Source organism: Sturnira hondurensis, unplaced genomic scaffold (assembly GCF_014824575.4).
Source record: "Sturnira hondurensis isolate 20B ecotype Veracruz unplaced genomic scaffold, ASM1482457v3 Scaffold0020237, whole genome shotgun sequence".
In the NCBI taxonomy this organism is placed as follows: Eukaryota; Metazoa; Chordata; class Mammalia; order Chiroptera; family Phyllostomidae; genus Sturnira; species Sturnira hondurensis.
Genome location: NW_028092868.1, coordinates 2,695,101 through 2,718,318, shown reverse-complemented (window position 1 = coordinate 2,718,318; position 23,218 = coordinate 2,695,101). Strand labels below are relative to the sequence as shown.

At 49.9% G+C, this 23,218-nt stretch overlaps 1 protein-coding gene and 1 non-coding gene across 2 annotated transcripts in view; one reads left to right on the top strand and one right to left on the bottom strand.

The window, feature by feature from the left end:
* Positions 1–2,090: 2,090 nt before the first annotated feature.
* CYP27A1 (cytochrome P450 family 27 subfamily A member 1) overlaps positions 2,091–23,218 on the bottom strand; it is a 35,400-nt gene continuing 14,272 nt past the window's right edge. The window contains exons 2-9 of the mRNA XM_037029383.1: positions 8,225–8,415; positions 4,622–4,821; positions 4,299–4,496; positions 3,963–4,135; positions 3,199–3,365; positions 2,917–2,998; positions 2,624–2,836; positions 2,091–2,470 (exon numbers count right to left, since the gene is read on the bottom strand). Of these exons, the coding sequence (XP_036885278.1) occupies positions 2,351–2,470; positions 2,624–2,836; positions 2,917–2,998; positions 3,199–3,365; positions 3,963–4,135; positions 4,299–4,496; positions 4,622–4,821; positions 8,225–8,415 (1,344 nt within the window). The 3' untranslated portion in view covers positions 2,091–2,350. The remainder of the gene's footprint in view (positions 2,471–2,623; positions 2,837–2,916; positions 2,999–3,198; positions 3,366–3,962; positions 4,136–4,298; positions 4,497–4,621; positions 4,822–8,224; positions 8,416–23,218) is intronic.
* On the top strand, positions 6,951–7,086 carry LOC118975464 (small nucleolar RNA SNORA48). Its single transcript, XR_005064066.1, has one exon. It is a non-coding gene; the product is annotated as a small nucleolar RNA SNORA48 (small nucleolar RNA).

Sequence of the window (23,218 nt, the reverse complement as noted above, 5' to 3'; positions counted from 1 at the left end):
GGAGATCAGCCTGTACATCCACTCACTGAGCTGCAGATCCTGACCCTCTTGGAGAGATGCTACAAATCCCCAACTCCAAGTCCTATCCCCCGACCCAGGTGCCAGCACTAAGGGGTTCATGTGGCTTGGAGGGCTCACCTTTGGCAGTCTGAAGGAGGAGCAGCACACGGGGAAAGGCAGACGCCAGCTTTGGGTGACTGTGACAGGGATCCTGGCACCTCCGAGCCCAGCCCCAGTCCTCTGCGTTTCTAGGGGACTCTCCCTGGTGAGCCCCTCCAGAAGCAGGGTCAAGAGCCACACCTTTATAATCAGGACTTCCTTTCAGCGCTCTCCAGGTTTCTCTTCTCAATATGGGAAGCTCATACGCATCCCCGTCCTTCCCTTTCCTTCCTCCAATTCCTGTCTCTTGTCATTCAGAAAACATTTATTAATCACCTCCCCAGTGCTAGAGCCGGAGTTAGACACTAGGATCCAAACTGAAAGGGGCTTGACTGGTGCCTTCCAGGGGGCTCTCGGCTGGCTGGGGAGACAGGTGTGTTTACAGCGCAGGGAACAGACTGAGGGCTCGGTTCTGTAAGAGGAAGGGGGCGGGGGAGGCACAGAAGGCAGTGCTCACACTGCCCAGGGAGGTCAGGGAAGGCTTTGCAGAGGCAGTGACATTTGAGATGAGTTCTAAGAAAAAGCAGGTTCTCTGCGATGACATGACAGTTGGTGAAGAGGACGTTCCAAGGAGAGGGGACATGCAGTACAAAGTACTGAGACCAGAAAGAGCACACCGTGCTTCGGAAACACAAGGAATTTGGGCTCAGCTGAGGGAAGAGCTGAGGCTGACAGGGGAGTACAGAGGCCAGTGTGTCAGGCAGAACAGGAGTCTTCCAAGCCACAGGAAGGATTTTGACCTTGAGCAGTACTGAAGGAGACCACTGAAGGATTTTAGTTAGGACAACTGTGTGCTTTTTAAATGGGTGCAAACTCAGATCCCCACAGACATAAGAAACTTGACTTTTGTTTTCTATGACTCAGCAGAAATTTGCAACCGGGACTGGGCCTCTATGAAGCTGGGACTCACTGAGTTCTTAGGCTGCTGATTCGGTACATTGGGTCTCAGTGCAAACTCGCTTTCACTCTAGCTGGCTTTCTGTGCTGCAGAAGTTTGGAAACAAAAAAAAAAACTATAATCTTCAGACTTCCTTGAAGCTAGAGTTCCAGGTGGGAGTTAGGTCCCACCTCTCAAACGCATGTGAGACAGATGTGGAGGGTGGCAATGAGACAGAGGTCACACACCTGCTACTCCTGATCTTTCTGGAGGCGCTAACAGAGGTCCAGGTCCAGTGCCCACTGGCCTCATAGATATTCAGGGGCAGGAGTGGAGAGAGAATCCTTCCTTCCTTCCTTCCTTCCTTCCTTCCTTCCTTCCTTCCTTCCTTCCTTCCTTCCTTCCTTCCTCCCTCCCTCCCTCCCTCCCTCCCTCCCTTCTTTCTTCCTTTCCTTCCCTTCTCTTCCCTTCTTTCTTCCTTCCTCCCTTCCCTTCCCTTCCCTTCCCTTTCCCTTCCTTTTTCCCTCTCCCCACTTCTCGCTCCCTTCCTTTCTTCCTCCCTCCCTTCCCTCCTTCCCTCCTCTCTTTCTTTTGGCCAGCATAGACCTGAGAGACACGGAGCAGCGCTGGGGCCAATAGTTGCAGTGAGAGCTTCCCAGCTCTCAGTCTTCTGAGGGTGGCCAACGTGCTGTTCCCCAGGCTGGTCAGTGCCCTGGTGATGTCCTAAAAGTCACACTCCTGTAGGCTTAGCCTAGAGTTCCCACAACAATTTGTGTGGCACTGCACTGCCTGTATCCAGGCACTTTCTATTCAACAGAGGGTGCTGTGCTCGGGGCCTGGGAGCACCTCCGCAGCAGCTCCTGCGGGGCCTCAGCCAGTCCCACTTGAGACCAAGGCCTTTCTGTGAGGTCTGGGAAAGCACACGGGGCTCTCATTTTCCATAGAGGGAGGCAGTTCTGCCTCCCACCAAGATCCCTAAGTGGGAAGGGTGCAGTCCCCAAACACAGGAAGGGGTTCAGATGTTCGGTCACCAAAAAGAGTGACCAAGGTCTCAAATTACCACAAAAGTTCCTTTATTCTGCTTTCCAAAGGACAGCAATGTGACAAGGGCATGGCCTTTTATCTAGAGGGGAGATGCACAAAATGATAAAAGTAGCAACAGCTCAGGGTTCTATGGGAAGTGCACTGAGTTCCTCCAACCTTTGGTATCTGGCAGCCCCCCTTTTCCCCTCATCTGAGACACAGCAGTGGCCAGAAATTACTGCACCAGGGCCAGGGCCTCTAGGGTGAGCCCAAGGATGGCAGGGGCCCCACTTAGCTCCGTCTCTCCAGGAAACGCAGGCCCACCTTCTTATTAGGAACCAGGACAATGCGGGCCACACTCTTCACCTCCCCTGTCTCAGGAGCCAGGACTACCTCGTACTGCTGGACCAGCTGGGAGGTAAAATGCACACGGGGCAGTTAATGTCTGTGGTCTTCATCCACTGCCCTCCCCTGCACGCCCTCACCCTTGCCTCCCTTCCTCTCCTCCCTGAGGCCTCCTTCGCCCCTCCCTGGCCCACACACCTCCTGCCTCTCCCCACTCACCCTTGCCAGCAGCAGCTGCATCTCCAGCTCTGCGATCCTGCGGCCCAGGCAAGCCCGGACCCCATAGCCGAAAGGCACAGAGCCAAATGGGTGTTGGACCCCGAGGGTGTCAGGCTGACTCTTCTTCAGCCAGCGGTGGGGATGGAAGCGCTCAGGCTCAGGGAAGATGCTAGGGTCCCGGGACACCACATAGTGGCAGAACACGAACTGGGTCTTCAGAGGAAGAACGGGCAGCACATCAGCTTCGGGCTGTGGGGCACCCCTAGGAACCCCAGCCATCCGGCCCCACTCACGTTCTTGGGGAAGAGGAAGCCACCAACTTCAATCTCTTTTTCCGTGATTACCCGGGAGTTTATGGGGACCACAGGGTAGAGACTGCAGGGAAAAGGAAAGGCAGGCCTGCCTCTGGATCCGAGGTGGGGCAGAGTGCCGCCCCTTCCACCCCACCTCTTTGGTTCTCTAGGCCCCTCTGCCATCTCGCCTCTGGCCAATGAACCTCAGCCCACCAGGCCCCACTGCCCACTCCTGCGTCACCCCCCATGCACAGACCCTGTGTTCCGGGAGCAGCAGCTTACCGCAGGGTCTCCTTAAGCACAGCTTTGAGTAGGGGCATGTGGGCAAAGTCCTTGTGCTGGGGCACCTGCCCAGCTGGCACCACACCCACCACTTCCTCGTGCAAGGCCGCCTGGATCTCCGGGCTCCTTGAAAGGTGGTACAAGGCCCATGTCAGCGTATTGGACGTCTGCGGAATAGAGCAGGAGAGGAAGTGAGAAGGGATTTGCAGGAAAGAAGCCAGTTAGGCAGTGGGAGGGTGTGGGTGGGTGCATGCAACATGTGGGAAAAAACTAATTTGCCATGAGTAGGACAGGATAAGTCGGGGGTCTGTGGGGCCCTCTGCGCTAAATGCGACTCCACCGTGGGACAAGGACCAATGATGGAGAATGGCACTCAAGCAACAGAGGAGACTCTAACACAGAGAAACCCAACATTAAAAAAAACACCCAACATGAAAAGAAGTCCTACAAAGAGGCTGCAGATGGACAAGCTCTCCAACTCTCCACTTAAATTAGAGCACGAGAGGGTTCACCTAGGTGTGAGATGAAGCTTCCCAGCTTTCTGCAAGGCTCCAGAAGGTGACAGAGTCCCTCCTATAAGAGGACAATTCCCTGCCCGTCTCTGCTGGGCTGAATGACCTCCCCACCTCCTTCTAGCTCTACATCCACGTCACAGAAATAGAAGCAGGTACCTGGAGGGACGAAGGTCAGGTTCAGGTGGGGGGTAATGGGGAACTGGATCAGGATGGGAGCCCCTGATCTCCTCGCTGGCCCCCCTCACGCACCGTGTCTACTCCAGCCATGAGCAGCTCAGGGAGGCTGCCCATGGCCTCGTGAGGACTGAGCTGTCCGCTGGTCAGCAGGAAGTGCAGGTAGCCAGATATCTGGACCTCATCTGGCCCTTTTGTCTGCAGTTGGGCCTCTATCTCATTGAGTTTCTGATCAATGAGCTTCTTCCCTACAGGGACAGTGGACAACAGGGGAGGACAAGGTTAAAAGTCGTAATCTCCAAGGACCAAGATCTACTCCAACAGCCGCTGGCATGGGGGAGGTAGTTCTGGGAGACTGCCAATGCATGGTCCCTGGGACCCACCCCCAGCTTCATTTCCTGGGTTCCTCACCAAAAGAGAAGATGATGTTCCAGCCATCCAGGTATCTCCTCCAGAAGGGCAGCAAGGGACGGGTCCACTTGGGGAGGAAGGTGGCATAGAGCGAGTTTTGGAACATGAGCCCGACAGAGCTGACGAAGGTCGCAGTGTCCTGGGGGATGAAGCGCTCCAGGCAGCCAATACGTTTCTCAAACAGGATATAGCAAATAGCTGGCGGTGCACAGAGGCCAACATGGGAGGCAGTGCCATGGCACACAGAACCCAGGGGGGCTTTGAGGAGGGTAAGCCACCCTACCCCTGACCGTGCTGCCCAGCCCCTCTCCCAACAAAGGTACCTTCCAAGGCGAAGTAGTAGAACTGGTGAGCCATGTCAGCCACCTGATCCCCAGAGGCACTCTCTGCCCGAAGCTCTTTCAGTCGGGCCATGAAGCTGTCAATCACCTCATTCAGAGCATCTGTGTAGAGTGCAGCCTCAGCTGGCTTCAGCATCCTCTGGTTCAGAGCCTGGCGCAACTGGTACCAGTGATGTCCTTGCCTGCGGGGGACAGAGGGACAGCACAAATGTAGGTATTCGATGGGGCTCAGATCAGAGGGCATCCTCCCCTCAAGCACCCTACAGAATCTAGGATAATCTCATTTTGAGATTGAAAATGATAGAACCATCAAACTTTCCAAGGCTAGAATCTTCAAATCACAAAATTTTAAAATCTCACTGAAGCAGAGAGCCAGTGGTTAAGGTGGGCATCTAGACCCAGGCTGCCAAGGGGCAAATCACAAGTGTGATTCCTGGCTGAGTGACTGGCCGTGGGCAGGCTGCATGGAATACCTCTGTGTCTCAGTTTCTCCTTCTGTAAAATGGGAATAATAAGAGTGCCTCTCATAGTAGGCTTGTCTGGTGCTCAGATCGGTGCCTGGCACATGGTGAGTGCTTACTGATTGCTGACTGTGATTATCTTAGAATCACACGGCTCCAGAGCCCTTGGTATGTGAAAGGAGGAGGCGCCGCAATGGTGCCGTCCCTCTGTGTGGAGAAGGGGAATAAAAAAGGGGACAGTCAGGGTTCCCGGGGTGCCCCTATTCTGAATCTTCATGCTCTTCTCGGCTCAACAGGCCAAGGGGACAGGGATCCCCACTAGGCCGATGCCTTCAACCCTCTTGCCACAGCCATCCAGCAGGTGCTTTGGTCCCCACTCTGGTCAGTCAGGGATGCTCGCATCGTGGGTGCATTCTTCCTGTAGGAGCACTTGATGTTCAGGTGCTGCCCCCCAGATACCCCCACACCTGTTACCTTTCCTAAGAAAGCTGGGATGAGTCCGTTTTTTATAAGCTGGTTCCAGAATAACAAGTATTGTACAATGCAGTCCAATTTGAAGAGGAAGAGAGGAAGCCCTACACATCTACACGTATATTTGCATGTTTCTACAAGAAGAAGGGAAGAATGCACCCCCGACTGCTGGGACCACTTAGGAGGGTGGGATGGGAGTGAGAGGTAGAAAGACAATATTTTATTATTGAAATTTTTACAATAAGTATTACTTTTGAATTTTCAAAATCAATAAGGTATTTTAAAAGGAAAAACATTCAAAGTCTTAAGTCAAAAATCAGATTTTTAATTCTTAAAAATATTGATTTTTAAAGGAAGCTTGAACCCAAGTTTTCTTTACTATACTCTATGAACATACTATAGCAAAAAAAAAGAAAAACCAACTGAAAAAAGATAAAGTAAAAGGGTTGCCGAGAAGGAAATGAAAGCCAGAATAGACCCATTTACTGAAGCTGCAGGTTGTAGGTGCTTCTCCAAGAGTGAAACTTGCCAACAGTGGGGATCAGATTTGCAGAACTTAAATGAGAGCATTTCTGTGGTTGATGAAATATTTCTTGGGGAAACAATGCTTCATAAAATGAGACATAAATACAAATATGTATATACATTAAAACAAAAACACCCTTATTACCACAGGTTAGCAAAATGGCCTTTGAATGCACACGTATGAGATCACATGTATAGGTAACTGGCTTCAGAGCATGAAAGCACAAACTGATGGCAAAGAGGGGTACACCATGTTCAGCTCTAACTCGAAATCCACAGGTGGCCTGACTTGGGGAGTCTGAGACCCAGATCTTGCCCTCAGGGTCAGATATCAAGTTAAAGAGTTTTGTTTTGTTTTTTAAAGATTTTATCTATTTGCTTCTAATATGTGCCCCATCTGGGAGCTGAACCCACAACCCAGTCATGTGCCCTGGCTAGGAATCGAACCGGTGATCTTTCACTTTGCAGACTGATGCCCAACCAACCGAGCCACACCAGTCAGGGCAGGTTAAAGAGCCCCTGAAGGACAGTCCTTCTCTATTCTCTTCCCAGGACTTCGCATAAGGGGCCCAGGAATTGTTCAGTTCTGAAACTGTCCATCTGCGAAGAACTGGGAAGAGGAAAGAAAACCGAGCAATGGGAGAATGCATGTGTCAGCGCCAAAGGCAGAGGGGGCGAGCCCTCTAACCAGCCAGTTTTCTTTTCCAAGGCACCGCGGTGGTAAGTTCTTGAGCTCCAGAGTCAGAGATCTATTCCTCCACTCGCTAGTGGTTGTCACCTGTGCCCAGTGACGCGAAAACCCCTCTAGGCCAGTTTCTTCATCTATGAAATGGGAATAAAAGTTTCCTTCATGCTGTCCCTGATCTGGGTAGAGTTGCTCCTGGCTTAGTGGTGCTTGGCTCATATCAGCCAGGAACAAAGCAACTCCTTGTTTATCCCAGGTTGGCTTTTGGTGTGTGCCCATGCCTGGTTCATGCCTTGGACACATGGATTTTTTTAAAAACTGTCCTTCATGGGCATGTCATGAGGATAAAATGAAATAATGCATGTAAAGAGACCAGCCTGATGCCTGGTGTGTTGTAAACACACAGTCACTACCATTGCTGCTCCTACTACTCCTGCCACCAGGATCGACCTTACTCCCTCAAGAAATGGCCAAAACAGGGACACTGAGCAGCTAGGTACAATAAAAGCCACTCGTTGTTTATGGAGCTCTGTTAACATACTACAGCAAAACAATAACAAAAAAAAAGGCCTGTAAAATACCCAAATACAACTGGTGGCATTGGGAATGGTTTATCACTGGTGATTCTCAATTATTTACCTCAGTGGACATATGGGTATATAACATACCCAGCCCACCCTCCAATCTGTCACTGCTGAAATAATCTGGACTTTTCTAGGCATCGCTTCAAGACTGAACCTACATCTGTCTCTTGTGTATGGACAGCATCCGTGAAACTTACATCCGACAACCACTACATGATACATAATTTGGGAAATATTTCAGAAATTAGCCCTGGCTGGTGCGGCTCAGTGGACTGAGTGCCAACATGGGAATGAAAAGGTCGCTGGTTCGATTCCCAGTCAGGGCACATGCCTGGGTTGTGGGCCAGGTCCCCAGTGGGGGCCGTGGGAGTGGCAACCACACACTGATGCTTCTCTCCTTCTCTTTCTGCCTATCCCTCTCTCTAAAAATAAATAAATAAATAAATAAATAATCTTTAAAAATTAAATTGAGCCCTCCTAACTCATATGGTTTTAACATTTTTTCGACTACGAACAGATATGTCCCCTTATGATTTGAGTTGGTATATTTTCAACCGTAAGGTAGAATAATGGAGCTGGAAAGCTCCTAGTTACCTCAAAGATAGGCTAGTCCACATGTCAGAGGTTACATGTGAGAAAAGCGGGGCCAAGGAAGGGGAAGTTATTCATTTGTCCAGAGGCCTACAATATACTAGTGGGAAAGCTGAGGGGTGGCCCCTGGGCTTTAGTCCATCCCAACCACTGCTTTCTTGACAGAATACTGGGGAGACCCAACCTTTATCTGTTGGTTGCCCAGTGCCACTGGCCTTGGGCACGGCCCTCAGGGGCCCCCTTCCAGTCCCTCCAGGCCCCAGCTCACGTGGTGAAGGGCCCATATGCCAGGCCCTGCAGGTCCCGGTGCTCCTTCCACAGATCCATGTCGTTCCGCACCGGGTACTTGCCCTCTTGCCGCATCACTTGCTCCAGGAGCGGGGCGCTGGCCAGGTTCACATGGCTTTGAGGTCCTACACGGGTCATCCACATTGGACCGTACTTGGCCTTGTACAGCATCTGTGGGGTTCAACCAAATCTGAATAACCATGGCCCAACCAGGCAGGCACTTCATTGTGAGAAGATTGGACAGTGTCTGACGGCCACACCAAAGCAGAAGGGTTGGACAAAATCACACTGTGTAGGAAGCAGGCACTGGGTTGGCCTGTGGTTCCAAAGAGAACACTGAAAAAAAAAAAAGGACACACACAGGAGTTAGAGCATTGAGAGAATGCACGTCTGGTGGAACTGGAGGAGCTGAGGTCCTCAGAGGAATGAGATTTTGAAAAAATGGGCTATGTGGCAACCCGGGGTATGTTGAGGTATAGATATTTGGGGTGCAGGTTCTACAGAAACTGAGCCCTTTGATGAGGTGTGGTAGGATGCCTATGGCTCCTCCAAAGAAGCATGTAAATCTCCCAGAGCTTGCTGTCAGGGAGTTGAGGGTAAACTCCCCATGTAACACTTAGAAACCCAAGGAAAAACAAGAAGCTGGATGAGAAGAAATCCAACTACGAAGTAAACTATGTGGTGGGAATTTTTTTAATTAAAAAATAATTATTTGCTGTTTTAAGTAACGTAATTCTCAAATATTTAATCTTAGAATTTCCAAAGCACTTGACAATACCCATAGCATCTATGAAATGGATACTTCTATGGTGCTTTATACCTGCTGGAACGGGGGAGGAAATAAATACATTTTGGTTCAGCAGGGGTGACATCTAAAGAGAATTCACAAATAGTGAGACTAAATTCACTGACTAATTGACACAAACTGAAAGAAAATGAAATGTAGTGGCTTTCAGGAATTTATCTTTCACAATATTACTAAAGAGATTTTAAGAGAATTGAATCTGCTCCGGTGTAGAAATTAGGCCAAAGGGCTTCTGTAAAATAGACATCAAAGTTGTAGAAATCTGTCATTCAAATTACAGAAGGAAACTTCGCCCAACTCATAGTCTAGAAAAACACCAGTCTTATTGCGTCTTACTACTGGCATTAAGCTGGCTTGTCCTTGGACCAAGACAACATGATTGCCCTCAATATAGTATCCAACTGCCCAGAATCCACCCTGAACTAACATTCATTCTGCCAGTTCTAGGGCAGCCTTGGCACGCCCCATCGTCCATGTGGGCGTGTTTCCACTTTGACCTCCCAGGATGCCTGTCGGTGCCATGAGGCTTTAACCACTTGATCGCTGTAAACTAGAGCAACTCCTGGAGAGAAACAGGCCCGTCACCCATTACCACTGGGAGTCTAAAGTGACACAACTGCACGTGGAGGACAATGTGTTGGTATCTGTAAAACTTACAAACACATTTGTAAGCAAAGTCTAGGACATCTACATAACCGAATACTATGTCACCTTGCAAGAGAATAAAGCAGCTCCTTGTGTCTAACATGGAGAGATAGATGGCCAAGGTAGACTGTTAAGTGGAAAAATAGGATACTTTTGTCTGAGAAAGAGGGGCTATGTAAGAATACACAGCATTTACATTTGCTTTCATAGAGAAACACTGGAAATACATCAGGAACTAAAGGTGTATTACATCAGGTGACGTGATCACCTGAGGGAGGCTGGAGGGGACAGCAGTGGGGGCGGGGCTTTGCGATGTCGATCTTATTCTATTGCTCTGAATTTTGAACTGCGACAATTCATTCACATTTTTAAAATCTAAAGTGGGGAAAAAGAAAGTGTTTTCTGAAACAATGTTACCCACCATTGATCAGGTAATTCAAGAAACCAGGAAAGCCTTCCTGAATTGCTGAATTCACATACACACTCCTTAGATTGAGAAGTGGGCCCTAGACATTCATTTCATTTCCTTTTCTTTTTTTGAAAAAGATTTTATTTATTTATTTTTGAGAGGGGGAGGGAGAGAGAAAGAGAAGGAGAGAAACATCAATGTGTGCCTCTCATGCACCCCCTACTGGGAACCTGGCCCGTAACCCATGCACATGCCCTGACTGGGAATAGAACCTATGACCCTTTGGTTTTCAGGCTGGCACTCAATCCACTGAGCCACACCAGCCAAGGTTCATTTATTTTTCTTAAAGTTTCTATTAAAAAATACTATTCTTATTAATCTATTTTTGTCTCCTAAATTTCATTGGAGAATTATCCTAAAAGTACACTTAATTTGCATTTTCTATTTGGTTTATTCAAAGTATTAATCTGTTAGTATTATTAGTAGTAATAACAACAGCAAATATTTCCATGGAGCTTAGCATAAACCAGACACTGTCTCAAGCTCATTCAGTCCTCACCACAGCTGTGTAACATAGGTTTACCATTACTGCAATTTCGAGGCCAAGAAAACTAAGGCTCATATATACTGGTTGTTCAAGGTCACTATACTGGTGAGGCAGACCACCTGACTTTCAGGTGGTCTGACTTTGCTCTCAGCCACTTGTGATGCAACCCCTAAGGAAACCATGGCTTACTAACTAGAAACAAATGTAGGCCCTTTAAAATGGAGCACTATTTAGAACACCACAACTATGCAACAACCCAGGGTTTCTCACGACGCAGTTGACATTGGGGCTGGATAATTCTGTGTCGTGGGGCCTGTCGTGTACATAGAAGGAGGACTTTCCCCACTAGCTGCCTCAGGATGTGACAACCAAAAGGTGTCCCCGGAGGGGTACAATCACCCCACGGTGCGACCCTCACACATACCTCCAGACTCTTGATATGTGTCTCAATGATTTAATTTTAGAAGACTCTTTTAAAGAAATAATACCTAACTTTGAAAAAATATTTCTCTGAAGTTTAGTTTCTTTTCCTTCTGTTAAGTTAGAATAAAATTACACGTCATGTTTTTATGGACACCTGAACAGCGGTTACCTCTGGGTCATAGTTTATAGGCAGTTTACCTTCGCCTCTAGACCGTGATTTGTTTGTCAACATGTCCACCGTGATCTGGGAATCGGCCGGTAACAAAGGTCCTGCTTTAAAAGACTAACCCAACAACCATTCGCTCAGGCACCGGCTTCTTCCCGGGAACCCAAAGACTCCGGCACAACTTCCCAGCTGGAGGTCTGGCGTTTTCTGGGACATGTCCCCTCTTGCTTTCTCCCCTCTTCCTTTGTATTCCTCTTCTCAGTAAGTTTGCTCAGTGGAACTTAATGAGGATCTATTTACGTAAGAACTTATTTTAGAAAGACAGGGGCATGCTTGCTGAGAGATGTGTGCTGTGTCCGCGTAGCAACCACCAGACTGTAACCCGAGCTGGTTAGAAAGCCCCGAGCTGCTCGGAGAGGCCCTGTCTAAGTGCCCCGTTGCAGAACCAGGTCTCCTGAGGAATCTTCCAGCTTGAGTGGCAGGGCTAGCCTCTGCCCAGTGACATTCCAAAGAGGGAGTGTGGAATTCATTCATTCAAAACCGTTNGCTTGCTGAGAGATGTGTGCTGTGTCCGCGTAGCAACCACCAGACTGTAACCCGAGCTGGTTAGAAAGCCCCGAGCTGCTCGGAGAGGCCCTGTCTAAGTGCCCCGTTGCAGACCCAGGTCTCCTGAGGAATCTTCCAGCTTGAGTGGCAGGGCTAGCCTCTGCCCAGTGACATTCCAAAGAGGGAGTGTGGAATTCATTCATTCAAAACCGTTATAGAAGCGTTTACTGATGTAGAAAGCTACTCATATTTATTTTTTAGTAAATGGCAAGTAGCAAAAGAGACTATACGGTATGTGGTATGTGGTATGTGGTATGCTTTCGTTTTTAAAGCCATGCACATGCAGATGACACATGAGGGCAAGTGTGGAGGGAGCCCATTCACCAAGGACAGACGAGCAAGCAGGGGCAAGGCTCACTCACTCCCGGGGTCGTGAGGGTTTTCACGGATTCCTCTCACGAATGCCTGTGAAGCACCCGAGTACACAGGCACCCTGACTCGTCTGGGGTGTTAGGGTTGGGGGCAATATGGGTTTTCTTCTTTTTGCATCTTCGTATTTTCTGCCCTCTCCAATCCTGCAAATAATTTCAACTAAATCAAAATGATGCTCTCTCTTAAATGTGGCAAGTAATCACACATAATTAGCACATAACTCATACTTACGGGATTTTTCTGAACAGGGGTAATTTTCATGGGAAAGAAGCGCCTGTCTCGCTGTCATGTGCTTTCTCTCGGCTCGGTCACCCACAGCCGGCAGGGGCAGCCGCCGAGTCAGGGAGTCCTTGGCAGCAGATTTTGTTCCAGCTCCAGCCCCAACACCGACGGCCTTTGTCACTCTGCTGGGCAACAGCTCTGCCAAGTCACGCTGCCTGCCTTGCATGTGGGCTTGAACCCAGCCTCCTGCGAGTCTTCAGGCTGGGGGCCCCGCGGTCCTCCAGGAACGCCAGAGGCCGGATGCCGGCAACGGGCTGCCCTGAGGCCACCGCGTTCTCACCTGCCCATGTCCCCTAGGAGTCTGTCGTGAGGCAGTTTCTCATGCTCTGTGGATTTTGATGGGGTGTGGGTTTTCAGCCTTACCCCCCTCACAAAATAGGGGGGCGCATCAACAATGGAGTATGCCCGGACTTGCATTACAGTCATCTGGCCCATTTTGTTTCAGGATTATCCTTTGGAGCGTCAGGGGCAATGATCTGGGGAAACTGGGACCTTTAGCTTATTATTCTTTTCATTTTCTATACAAGTAATAAACTCTACATCTAAATGTGGCCCACTGTATCTTTCCCAGAAGAATTCGTTAGGCCTTGGCCTTGCCTTGTCTAAGGTGTGAACTTGACGTGGTTGGTGCCCAACATAGGGTTGGTTACAATGCTCTTTTAAGACCTGGCCAGGTAGGAGATAAATCGACTTCTGTGATCCAATAGCACATGGTCTGGCTAGGTGGATGAATGTGTGAGGGAGGGTGTGGCAGGGGTACGATATTCACAGTGGGGGGTGTGCAGGTCAGATTAGGTCAAATAAAGCTGGCAGTGCAGCCCCGGCAGAGTAGCTCAGCTGGTTAGAGCGTCGTCCTGATATGCTTAGGTTGCAGGATCAATCCCTGGACGGGGCACATACAAGAGTCAATCAAAGAATGAGTAAGTGGAACAGCAAGTCTCTCTCTCTCTCTCTCTCTCTCAAGTGAAACAACATCTCTCACCAATAAATAAAAATTATTAAAAAAAAAAAAGATTAGGCCCTGGCTGGTGTAGCTCAGTGGATTGAGCGAACCAAACAACCGAGGTTCGACTCCCAGTCAGGGTACATGCCTGGGTTGCAGGCCAGTTGCCAGCAGGGGACGCACAAGAGGCAACCATACATTGATATTTCTCTCCCTCTCTCCTTCCCTTCCCCTCCAAAGATAAATAAATAAAATCTAAAAAAAAAAAAAAAAGATTTGCATTGCAGAGGAGTAGGGGTTGTCCCACAGTCCCATCGATTCTGTCCATAAGTGGCCAGTGCAAATTGAAAGTGAGCGTAAAACTGTGCTTTCCAGTAGAATATGCCCCGCCACCTGCCTCATCCTCCATCCCTAGACTCCCTCAGCTTCCAGCCTCTGNCCCACAGCCGGCAGGGGCAGCCGCCGAGTCAGGGAGTCCTTGGCAGCAGATTTTGTTCCAGCTCCAGCCCCAACACCGACGGCCTTTGTCACTCTGCTGGGCAACAGCTCTGCCAAGTCACGCTGCCTGCCTTGCATGTGGGCTTGAACCCAGCCTCCTGCGAGTCTTCAGGCTGGGGGCCCCGCGGTCCTCCAGGAACGCCAGAGGCCGGATGCCGGCAACGGGCTGCCCTGAGGCCACCGCGTTCTCACCTGCCCATGTCCCCTAGGAGTCTGTCGTGAGGCAGTTTCTCATGCTCTGTGGATTTTGATGGGGTGTGGGTTTTCAGCCTTACCCCCCTCACAAAATAGGGGGGCGCATCAACAATGGAGTATGCCCGGACTTGCATTACAGTCATCTGGCCCATTTTGTTTCAGGATTATCCTTTGGAGCGTCAGGGGCAATGATCTGGGGAAACTGGGACCTTTAGCTTATTATTCTTTTCATTTTCTATACAAGTAATAAACTCTACATCTAAATGTGGCCCACTGTATCTTTCCCAGAAGAATTCGTTAGGCCTTGGCCTTGCCTTGTCTAAGGTGTGAACTTGACGTGGTTGGTGCCCAACATAGGGTTGGTTACAATGCTCTTTTAAGACCTGGCCAGGTAGGAGATAAATCGACTTCTGTGATCCAATAGCACATGGTCTGGCTAGGTGGATGAATGTGTGAGGGAGGGTGTGGCAGGGGTACGATATTCACAGTGGGGGGTGTGCAGGTCAGATTAGGTCAAATAAAGCTGGCAGTGCAGCCCCGGCAGAGTAGCTCAGCTGGTTAGAGCGTCGTCCTGATATACTTAGGTTGCAGGATCAATCCCTGGACGGGGCACATACAAGAGTCAATCAAAGAATGAGTAAGTGGAACAGCAAGTCTCTCTCTCTCTCTCTCTCTCTCTCTCAAGTGAAACAACATCTCTCACCAATAAATAAAAATTATTTAAAAAAAAAAAAAGATTAGGCCCTGGCTGGTGTAGCTCGGTGGATTGAGCGAACCAAACAACCGAGGTTCGACTCCCAGTCAGGGCACATGCCTGGGTTGCAGGCCAGTTGCCAGCAGGGGACGCACAAGAGGCAACCATACATTGATATTTCTCTCCCTCTCTCCTTCCCTTCCCCTCTAAAGATAAATAAATAAAATCTAAAAAAAAAAAAAAAAGATTGGCATTGCAGAGGAATAGGGGTCGTCCCACAGTCCCATCGATTCTGTCCATAAGTGGCCAGTGCAAATTGAAAGTGAGTGTAAAACTGTGCTTTCCAGTAGAATATGCCCTGCCACCTGCCTCATCCTCCATCCCTAGACTCCCTCAGCTTCCAGCCTCTGCAAAATTCCTAAAGTGCCTGTGTCAAACCTTTCCATCCGTGTTTCTGCAAGCAGCGACCAACAGCTGAGAATTACAGCAAAGAGAGAACAAAAGGGAAGGTGACCTGTGAGCCCATCCCCTCCCACGGACTGGTGGTGGAAATGTGAGACAAGGAAATGCTTCATTGTGAGCATTCCCAAGGTGTTAGGAAAATTCCTCTGATGTCTGGAGTTTTCACTACATAACACGCTGTTGATGAGCGAGTTGAAGGTCCCCAGCAACAATCCGAGTGGTTTCTGGAAACAATGTTGGTGGAATGACGGCACTGAATCCCTCTGACAGACAAAGAAAAACTGCTGTCTTTTAGCAACTCAAAAGCAGTGTGCTCCTGATATAAACTTCGCACACTCCCCACCCCCAAGATGAACTCCACGGGGTTTTCAACTTTCCTCTCCAAAGCCGATAAGGTCACAATATCCTTTTGGAAAAAAAGACAGGGAGAGCCTGCAGCCTGACTAGCAAGGTACAGAGTAGGATCCTGGCAGGCATTAGCAGACCTGGCTGCCCACGTGTTCGGTGACAAGATGATAAGGGTCCTTGTTGTCCCTGATAGTCCTGGTGAGTTAGTTGTATTGGTGTTTGGAGTAAAAGAGGAGAAGCCCCCTTAAAAATTTTAAAGCATTTCATGGTTGTTCCTTTCCTTTCTGAATCACCAAGAAAGTGAAACTGCTTTGCTTGGATAGGTTGCCGTGACCACAGGTAAAATAGTCCCCGGTCATCAAGGGCAGTTAGCCCCTAAGAAGTATACTGAGGTCCCTTTGTACAAAGAGCAAGAGAGGAGAAATGAGACACAGGTTTGGGCAAAAACCTGTTGAGATGCTAGAAGTTTGGTTGCACCGGCTTGCAGAAGAGAAAGCCATACCAGTTCTGCTGGATGGGAAAGGAACAGAAATCACTTGGTCAGCTAATGACTGACCCCATTTCCTAGCCGCCCAGGCCACAGATAGACTATCTGATGACAGGAGCATGGAGGAGGAATAAGTAAAGAGTGACTGTGCTGGTTATGGTGAAACTTTACACCCACAAGGAAACCACCATCTGATCAGCACTGTGGATGATCAGAGAAGAAGCCATAACTTCCCTCAGAGCTGCCGTAAGCCAGCCTAGATCTATCGTGGAAAACGTGAGTTCCCAGGTGATCAGATAGTCACTCAAGGTTAGAGACTATGGTTTGTTAAACAGGCACCCTCAGGCCTTTGGGGACAGCCAAATCTTCTCTTGCACCCCCCAAACATTCTGAAAAACTAGCTCTGGGCAACCAACTTCCCAGAGTGGAAGCCTGGATAAATTCCAAGATAAATGCCCTGCAGGTTAGGTGGGTGTGATGGGTTGAATTGTGTCCCCTCAAAATTCATATGTTGCAGTTCTAACCCCCACTACCTCTGAATGTGACCTTATTTTAATATAGAATCTGTACAGAGGTCATACCTCTGTAGAAGGTATGACCTTCTTTTTTAAAAAATTTCTTGTATTTTTTAATATTTTATTTATTTATTTTCAGAAAGAGGGGAAGGGAAGGAGAGAGGGAGAGAAATATCAATGTGTGGTTGCCTCTCATGTGTCCCCTACTGGGAACTGGTCTATAACCCAGGCATGTGCCCTGACTGGGAATCGAACCTCGATCCTTTGCTTCACAGGCCCGCACTCAATCCACTGAGCTACACCAGCCAGGGCAAGGTATGATCTTCTATAGAAGGGAGGTCACTAGGGGTGGCCCGAGTTCAGTGCGAGTTCAGTGCAACTGAGGCCCTCCTGAAGAGAGGGGATGCGGATGCAGGCGCCCGAGCGCCCAGGGAGGCAGCCACGTGAAGACAGGCATTTTACAGGGCAGCAGAGGGGCTCCCCTCCTAGCCCGCAGATAAAAGCAGCCCTGCCGACCCCTGACTTGGGGCTTCTGACCTCCAGAGCTGTGATACCATGAATTTCGGTTGTTTAAGCTGCTCAGTTTGTGGCACTTTGTGGCAGCCGTGGCAAACGAATACAGGGGCAGAATGTAGGGATACGGGCACCCAGAATGATGGAAGGCCACAGGACCTAACCTCTTGTTTAGATCAATTAACCCCTGGTCAAAGTGGTTTCTTTATATGTTGCTTTGCTTACAGTTGCAAAACCTGGTGACACACGAAGTGGGAACTTACTCAACATGGATATGTATTGATTTATTTTAAGGAACTGGCTCATGCAACTGTGGGGCTGGCAAGTCTGAAATTTGCAGGGTAGGTCAGAAGTCTGGACATCCCATCAGGAGTCCATGCTGCAGGCTCGAGTGGAAAGGCAGTCCAGGGGCAGAATTCCTTCCTCTTCTGGGGACTGTAGTCTGTTCACGCACAGGCCTTCCACTGACTGGCCGAGGCCCACGCACACAGTGGAGGGTAAACTGCCGTACTCAGTCTACTCCACAACCCCAGACTGGTGTTTGACCAGGCCCCATAGCCCCACCGAGCCGACATACACGAGGTTCACAGGAGATGAGCCTCAGCACTCAAGGGGTGGTTTGTAACAGAGACCGCTGAGTGTGCCATGAGATTAGACACATCCGGCGCATGTAATTCTTCTCTGGACTGTGAAGCACATTCCCAGCGAGGAAACGCCCCGTCAAGAAGAGTGGTAGTCGAGAGAAGTTGAGGGGACTGCCAGGCGTTCACCCAGTTCTCCCAGCTCCCATGGGGCATCCTTAGGGAAGTGGAGGACTTCAGGGAAAGGCAAGGGGCGGAAGGGAGATCACAGCCTTGATCAAAGAACTAGACAGACACTCCTAAGAAAACTCCCCCCTGCCCCACACAGTCCACACTGCCTTCCTCGTGGACCAGTCCGCGCTCAGGGAACTCCTGAGCAGCATGCAGCAGTGGCCGACAATTCTGCAGACTGGAGCCTGCGTCAAAAAAAATATGTGGCCATTTAGGGAACGGTCCTCCGGGGCTTTGGATATGAGGTTAGCCTGCCGTCGCCACCTGGAACTCCCCGTCTGAGCGACCGTGCTGGCGGACGCTGAGAGACTGCCAAACAAAGTGCTCCTATGCCCTGATGTCCCTGTTACGAAATGGAGCACAAACGAGAACAGCCATAAAGTGGGTATTACCTAACAAGCCATATGTGGAAGTGATAGTTCCAGGAAAAGAAGTAAACTGAGCATGAAGGGGCCAGGTGCCCTCCTGACGTGCTGATTAAGAAGCATGGTCTATGCCAACACCTCGTGGTTCCTGGGAACTTCACTACGCTGACACTCTTGACAGAGCCGGGGGACACCGAAGACCTGGTTCACGGGTGAATCAGCCAAATTGAAGGCCCTGGGGTATACTGGCCTGCGGCTGTACAATGTTCCCCCCCAACCCCCATTGCTTAAAACTGGCATGGAAAAGACAACTCCGCTCAACAGGCACAGCTGTTAGCTGTGGTGCTTGCCCTGGAAATGACCTCCTACATCTCACCCTGCTGTGTTTTCACTGGTCCTCATGGTGGCATGGGCTGGTGCCAGGCAGCAGAATGCCTGGAAGACCAAATCTTCGCCTCCTTGGGGATGAACATTATGGCAGCAGATCACACAAGACCCACACCCGCTGTTTGTGACCCGGGTGGATGCCCACGGGAAAGGGCTCCTTGGATGAGCATCAGTGGAATCGACAAGTGGGCGAGGCCTGTGTGCCCATGTAAGGACCATGACCAGGAGAATATGCCATTTCCCGTCACGGCAACTCTTCTACAACCCAAGACTGGGCTCCAAAACCAGGGGCTCTGGCTCATGGAACCAAGGAAGCACGGCAATTGTGCCCCAACTGCCAGCCACACAGCCCAGCGGGAAAGGGGACTGGGGGACCCAGTGAGGGGTATCAGGCCTGGCCTGTCCCGGCAAACAGACCACACAGGTCTCCTACCATGCTCTCAAGGGCACTGTTGGCACTGACTGCAGTAGACACCTCTTCCAGGTATGGCGCTGCTATCGCCACCCACACAGCAGACGGTGGGGGGGGCATGCTGTTCAAATGCCCTTCCACAGATGAACTGTGCTGCACAGTCAGATCCCCCAAGACCATCCAGTCAGACAAGGGTGCCACCTTTGTAGTCAAAAGTACCCTGCAGTGGGCAGCTCCCTGGGACATGCGCTGGACCTTCCCTGCCCTGGACCATCTCCAGGAAGCAGGTGCCACTGAAAAACAGAACGGATTCTTAAAGGAGAAACTGAAAAAGGTAACCGGATGACCGAGACTCGGCGCCCAGTGGAACACACACTTAACAAAGTTTGGACTATAAATGTGGCAATTCAGCAGAAGGGTACTGCCCATTTAAACAGAATTTCTCACTGTGAGCCGGGCAGGTGGGAGGAGGCCCAGAGGCTGTAAGAGAGCCAAGCCACATGACTAACTTTTCTCACTCTACTACTTGTCTTCCCATACCAAGCCCTGGGGAAGCAGCCTATGGGGATTCACAAGTAGCGGGAAGAGTCAGGGAGTGAACTAACCTGGTGCTTCTTATGCCACTGGCTATGCTTCCTGCCCTTGGGCAGCTGTGGGCATCGATGCCAATGACCATGTATATGAGAAGACAGTTCTTCAAACAGTCCTGATGTGGCCCAGGTGACAGGGGGTGGGAGATGTTCTAAGATGGCGTGAGGTAGACAAGGAAGAAATGACAGAGGCACCTCAGGGAAGTCAGGGCTCTTGTGAGGGTACGACACGAGGAGGATTGGGACATGGAGTGAAGCAATCACTGGAGGGACTGGTCACGCAGATCACACGGCTGTGGAAAGAGCAACACCTCTGGCTTGTGGTGTGTCAGGGGTCAACGCTGACCAGTTGGGGGCCAAGGGAGGAACTGTTACTCCCGCTTTCTCAGCACTTATCTGCAGGGCATCTGGCCGAAACCACCCAGACTGCCACCACCCACCCTCTACTGACTTTTGGCCAAAGAGCACCTGGGCCTGGAAACATTAAGAAACCCCCCAAGAGCCGCTGACTTCAGAAAGGATTGGCTTCCTCTGCAGACGACAGAGCGAGATTGGCTTTCTGTTCCTTAGCCTCATCCTGGCAGAGGCTTTCTAAACTCTTCAGATTGTAGAGGGCAATCGGCCAGGCTGGGACCCCCCAGGGGCCAGCAGGGGCGGGGTGGGGGGGTGGTGTGTGGCTGCTGATGCCTCCAGTCGCCTTCCCGATGGGGAGCCTGGCTGCAGCCTACACTCCAAATGGGCTTTGGGTTGTGACAAACATTCTCCCCTTAACTCAATTCTAGCCAGGCTCCTCTCAGCCCTCTTTTTGACTAGGCCCCAGCCTTGGCCTATAAAGACTTGAACCCATCAACACAGTTTCCAACAATTCCGGGTCCCATCCCTAGGGTGACCTTGACCACTAGGATGAAGCCCCCCTGAAAGTGCCTGCCTGAGGGAACTCAAGGCTGCTCGAAGAACTTGCTGTCGGTTCCGGCCAACGCCTGAAGACAGGCCCCTGTCTCCCAGCCTCCGCGGGATGAGAGGAGCCTCACTTCAACAAGATAAACACTGTCTGGCGAACCCAGACGAGATTCACACAAACCAGTCCTCCCTTCCTGCTTTTGAAATTTTTCACTTCCCTGACTCCCCTCAAGCCCCTGCGGGTCCCCCTCCCCACTCCTTCATGCTCCCTTCCAAACACCCTCTGCGCGACTGGAATGGGGTTCATCTGGCTTCCCTGTTGTCAGTAGACCTGAATAAAATCAGTGCTCACCACTTTAATTAACACCTTTGACAGTTACCTTGAAAACTCAAGAAGTATCCTTAAGCCAAAAGTAGAAACAACCCAAGTGTGCGCCGACGGGTAAAATGAACGAACAGGCGGTGGTACATCCCTTCAATGGAGGATTACTCAGCCATGAAAAGGAGCCAAGTAGTGACCCCTGATACCTGCTACGACACGGATGAACCTTGAAAACAGCATGCTAAGCGAAAGAAGCCTTTCGCAACAGACCACATATTCACTGAGTCCCTTTAAATGGAGTGTTCATAACAGGCAAGTCCATAGGGATGGAAAGTAGATCCGCGGTGCCAGGGGCCGATGAGGGGGGTGGACGGCTCGGGGAGTACAGTCCCTGCACAGCGAGGGGAAGGGGCTGACTGCTAACAGGTACAGGCTTCTTTCTGAGGGAATGGACATGTCCTAACATTGATTGTGTGGTGACGCAGTGAGGCAGGAGACAGCACAGGAAGATCTCTGAGACTGCAGTACTCTTCCTGGCCAGCATTTAGCACCCTGGTTGCCAGGAAACCCTTTTACCAAACAGGTAGAATAAATAGTAAACCGAGGCAGGGAGGAGAAAGGAGACTAATCTCATATGCTAACTCAGCAGTCCTGAGCCTGGTCTGATAATATTGCCAGGTGTTCCAACACCACAAGAAACACTATGTTAGCAAGAAAGAAGGCAAGTCCTTAAAATTCTACGTAACATTTCCACTATCCAGGAAAGAAAGCCTTGGAACTGTGCTTTCATCCCAAGGCCTGAATGTGGGAGAGGGTTCCCCGGTGCCCAAAGAAAAAGCCCATAAAACAACTTTGGTTAATTGCCTACCTCTGGTCACTCTCTGTTTTACCAGGGAGTCCCTAATGCTTACAGAAAGAGCCCATAAATAACTCTGGGCAACTGCCCCAATTTTAATCAACTGCCTCCTGTCACATATTTATTTTACAACAAGGTGAACAAATGGGGTCTGGAGCAAGGTAAGGATTTGGGCTAACGAACCCCCACACATACCTAAGTTTGGGTAGTCACATTCCCCCAGGAAAGCTGGCACCACATTGACCCGTTAATCAATATGTAACTTTTTTCCTCCTATTCCACCAACTATGTAAGTCCTCAGAACAAAGGTCTCTCTCTCTCTGTGTCTGTCTCTCTCTCTCTGGCTCCAGGCGCTCTTGATGCTCTTGGCTCCTGGGCCACTGGCCTCTGGCCACCTGGCCTCGGGCTGCCCAGGGGGCTCGCCACCCTGGTCTTCAGCCTCTCAACTTTTGCCTCCCTGCTTTGCCCTGAAACTTTGTCTTTCACCCCCTACTCTACCCAGTCCCATTCTCTTCCATGGAGTGGGTCATTAATAAACTGATTACACACTAATAGATCTACTGATCTGTAATTCTTTACATGTGTCAGCAAGAAGAACCAGGTCTCTCCTGGCAACAGTTGCACAACTCTGAATATACTGAATAGCCATTACATTGTTAACTGGGTGAACTGCATGGTATGTGACTGCATTGAGATGCAGTCAATGAAGCTGTTATCCAAAAAAACCATGAAAATCTTCCAAAAATTTCCCCCTGGAAAAACCGATACTGGATCACAATGTCCTATTCTCCTTAGGGAGCTGTGCAGTACACCCCTAGTGGCTCCTTAGGGAAGGTGTGAGCACAGCAAAACTCCTCTGAAACCGCAAGTGAGCAGCTCGAGGACAAATGTGAACTCACAAACACCAAGGGCTGTTTTGCCAGTGTCAACACACCTGACCCTGAAAGTGGGCAGCCAGCAGCTGGCTCAACAGCAGAGCTGACTTCAGGCCCAGGCCACTTGTTTGCCCACACTGATGGACGCCGGGAAGGCGGGCATACAGGGTCAAAGGTGAAAAAGAGTCCGGCTGGGCCACTGCTGTCAAAGGGTTGTCAGGGCTTTAGCCTCACGCAAGTGAAATTCACTTTTCAAAGTGACAGAGGTGCTAAATAATGAACAGCATTCTCAGGTCACCCTTGCTCCAAACTTTGCCTTGAATGATTTCCAAGATGAGACCTAGCCAGTGATACTCCTGGACACCTGATGAGCAATATTACTTGTGTTTTTGTATTGTGAACACTTTAATGTGGATAATGAAAGAAAATAAATTATAAATACCCATGTACCCACCCTCCAGAATTAAGAACTGTTAATATTTGTCGTATTTGCTACACATCTTCTAAAAATAAAAACACTTCAGACATAAACTTCCCTTCTTATC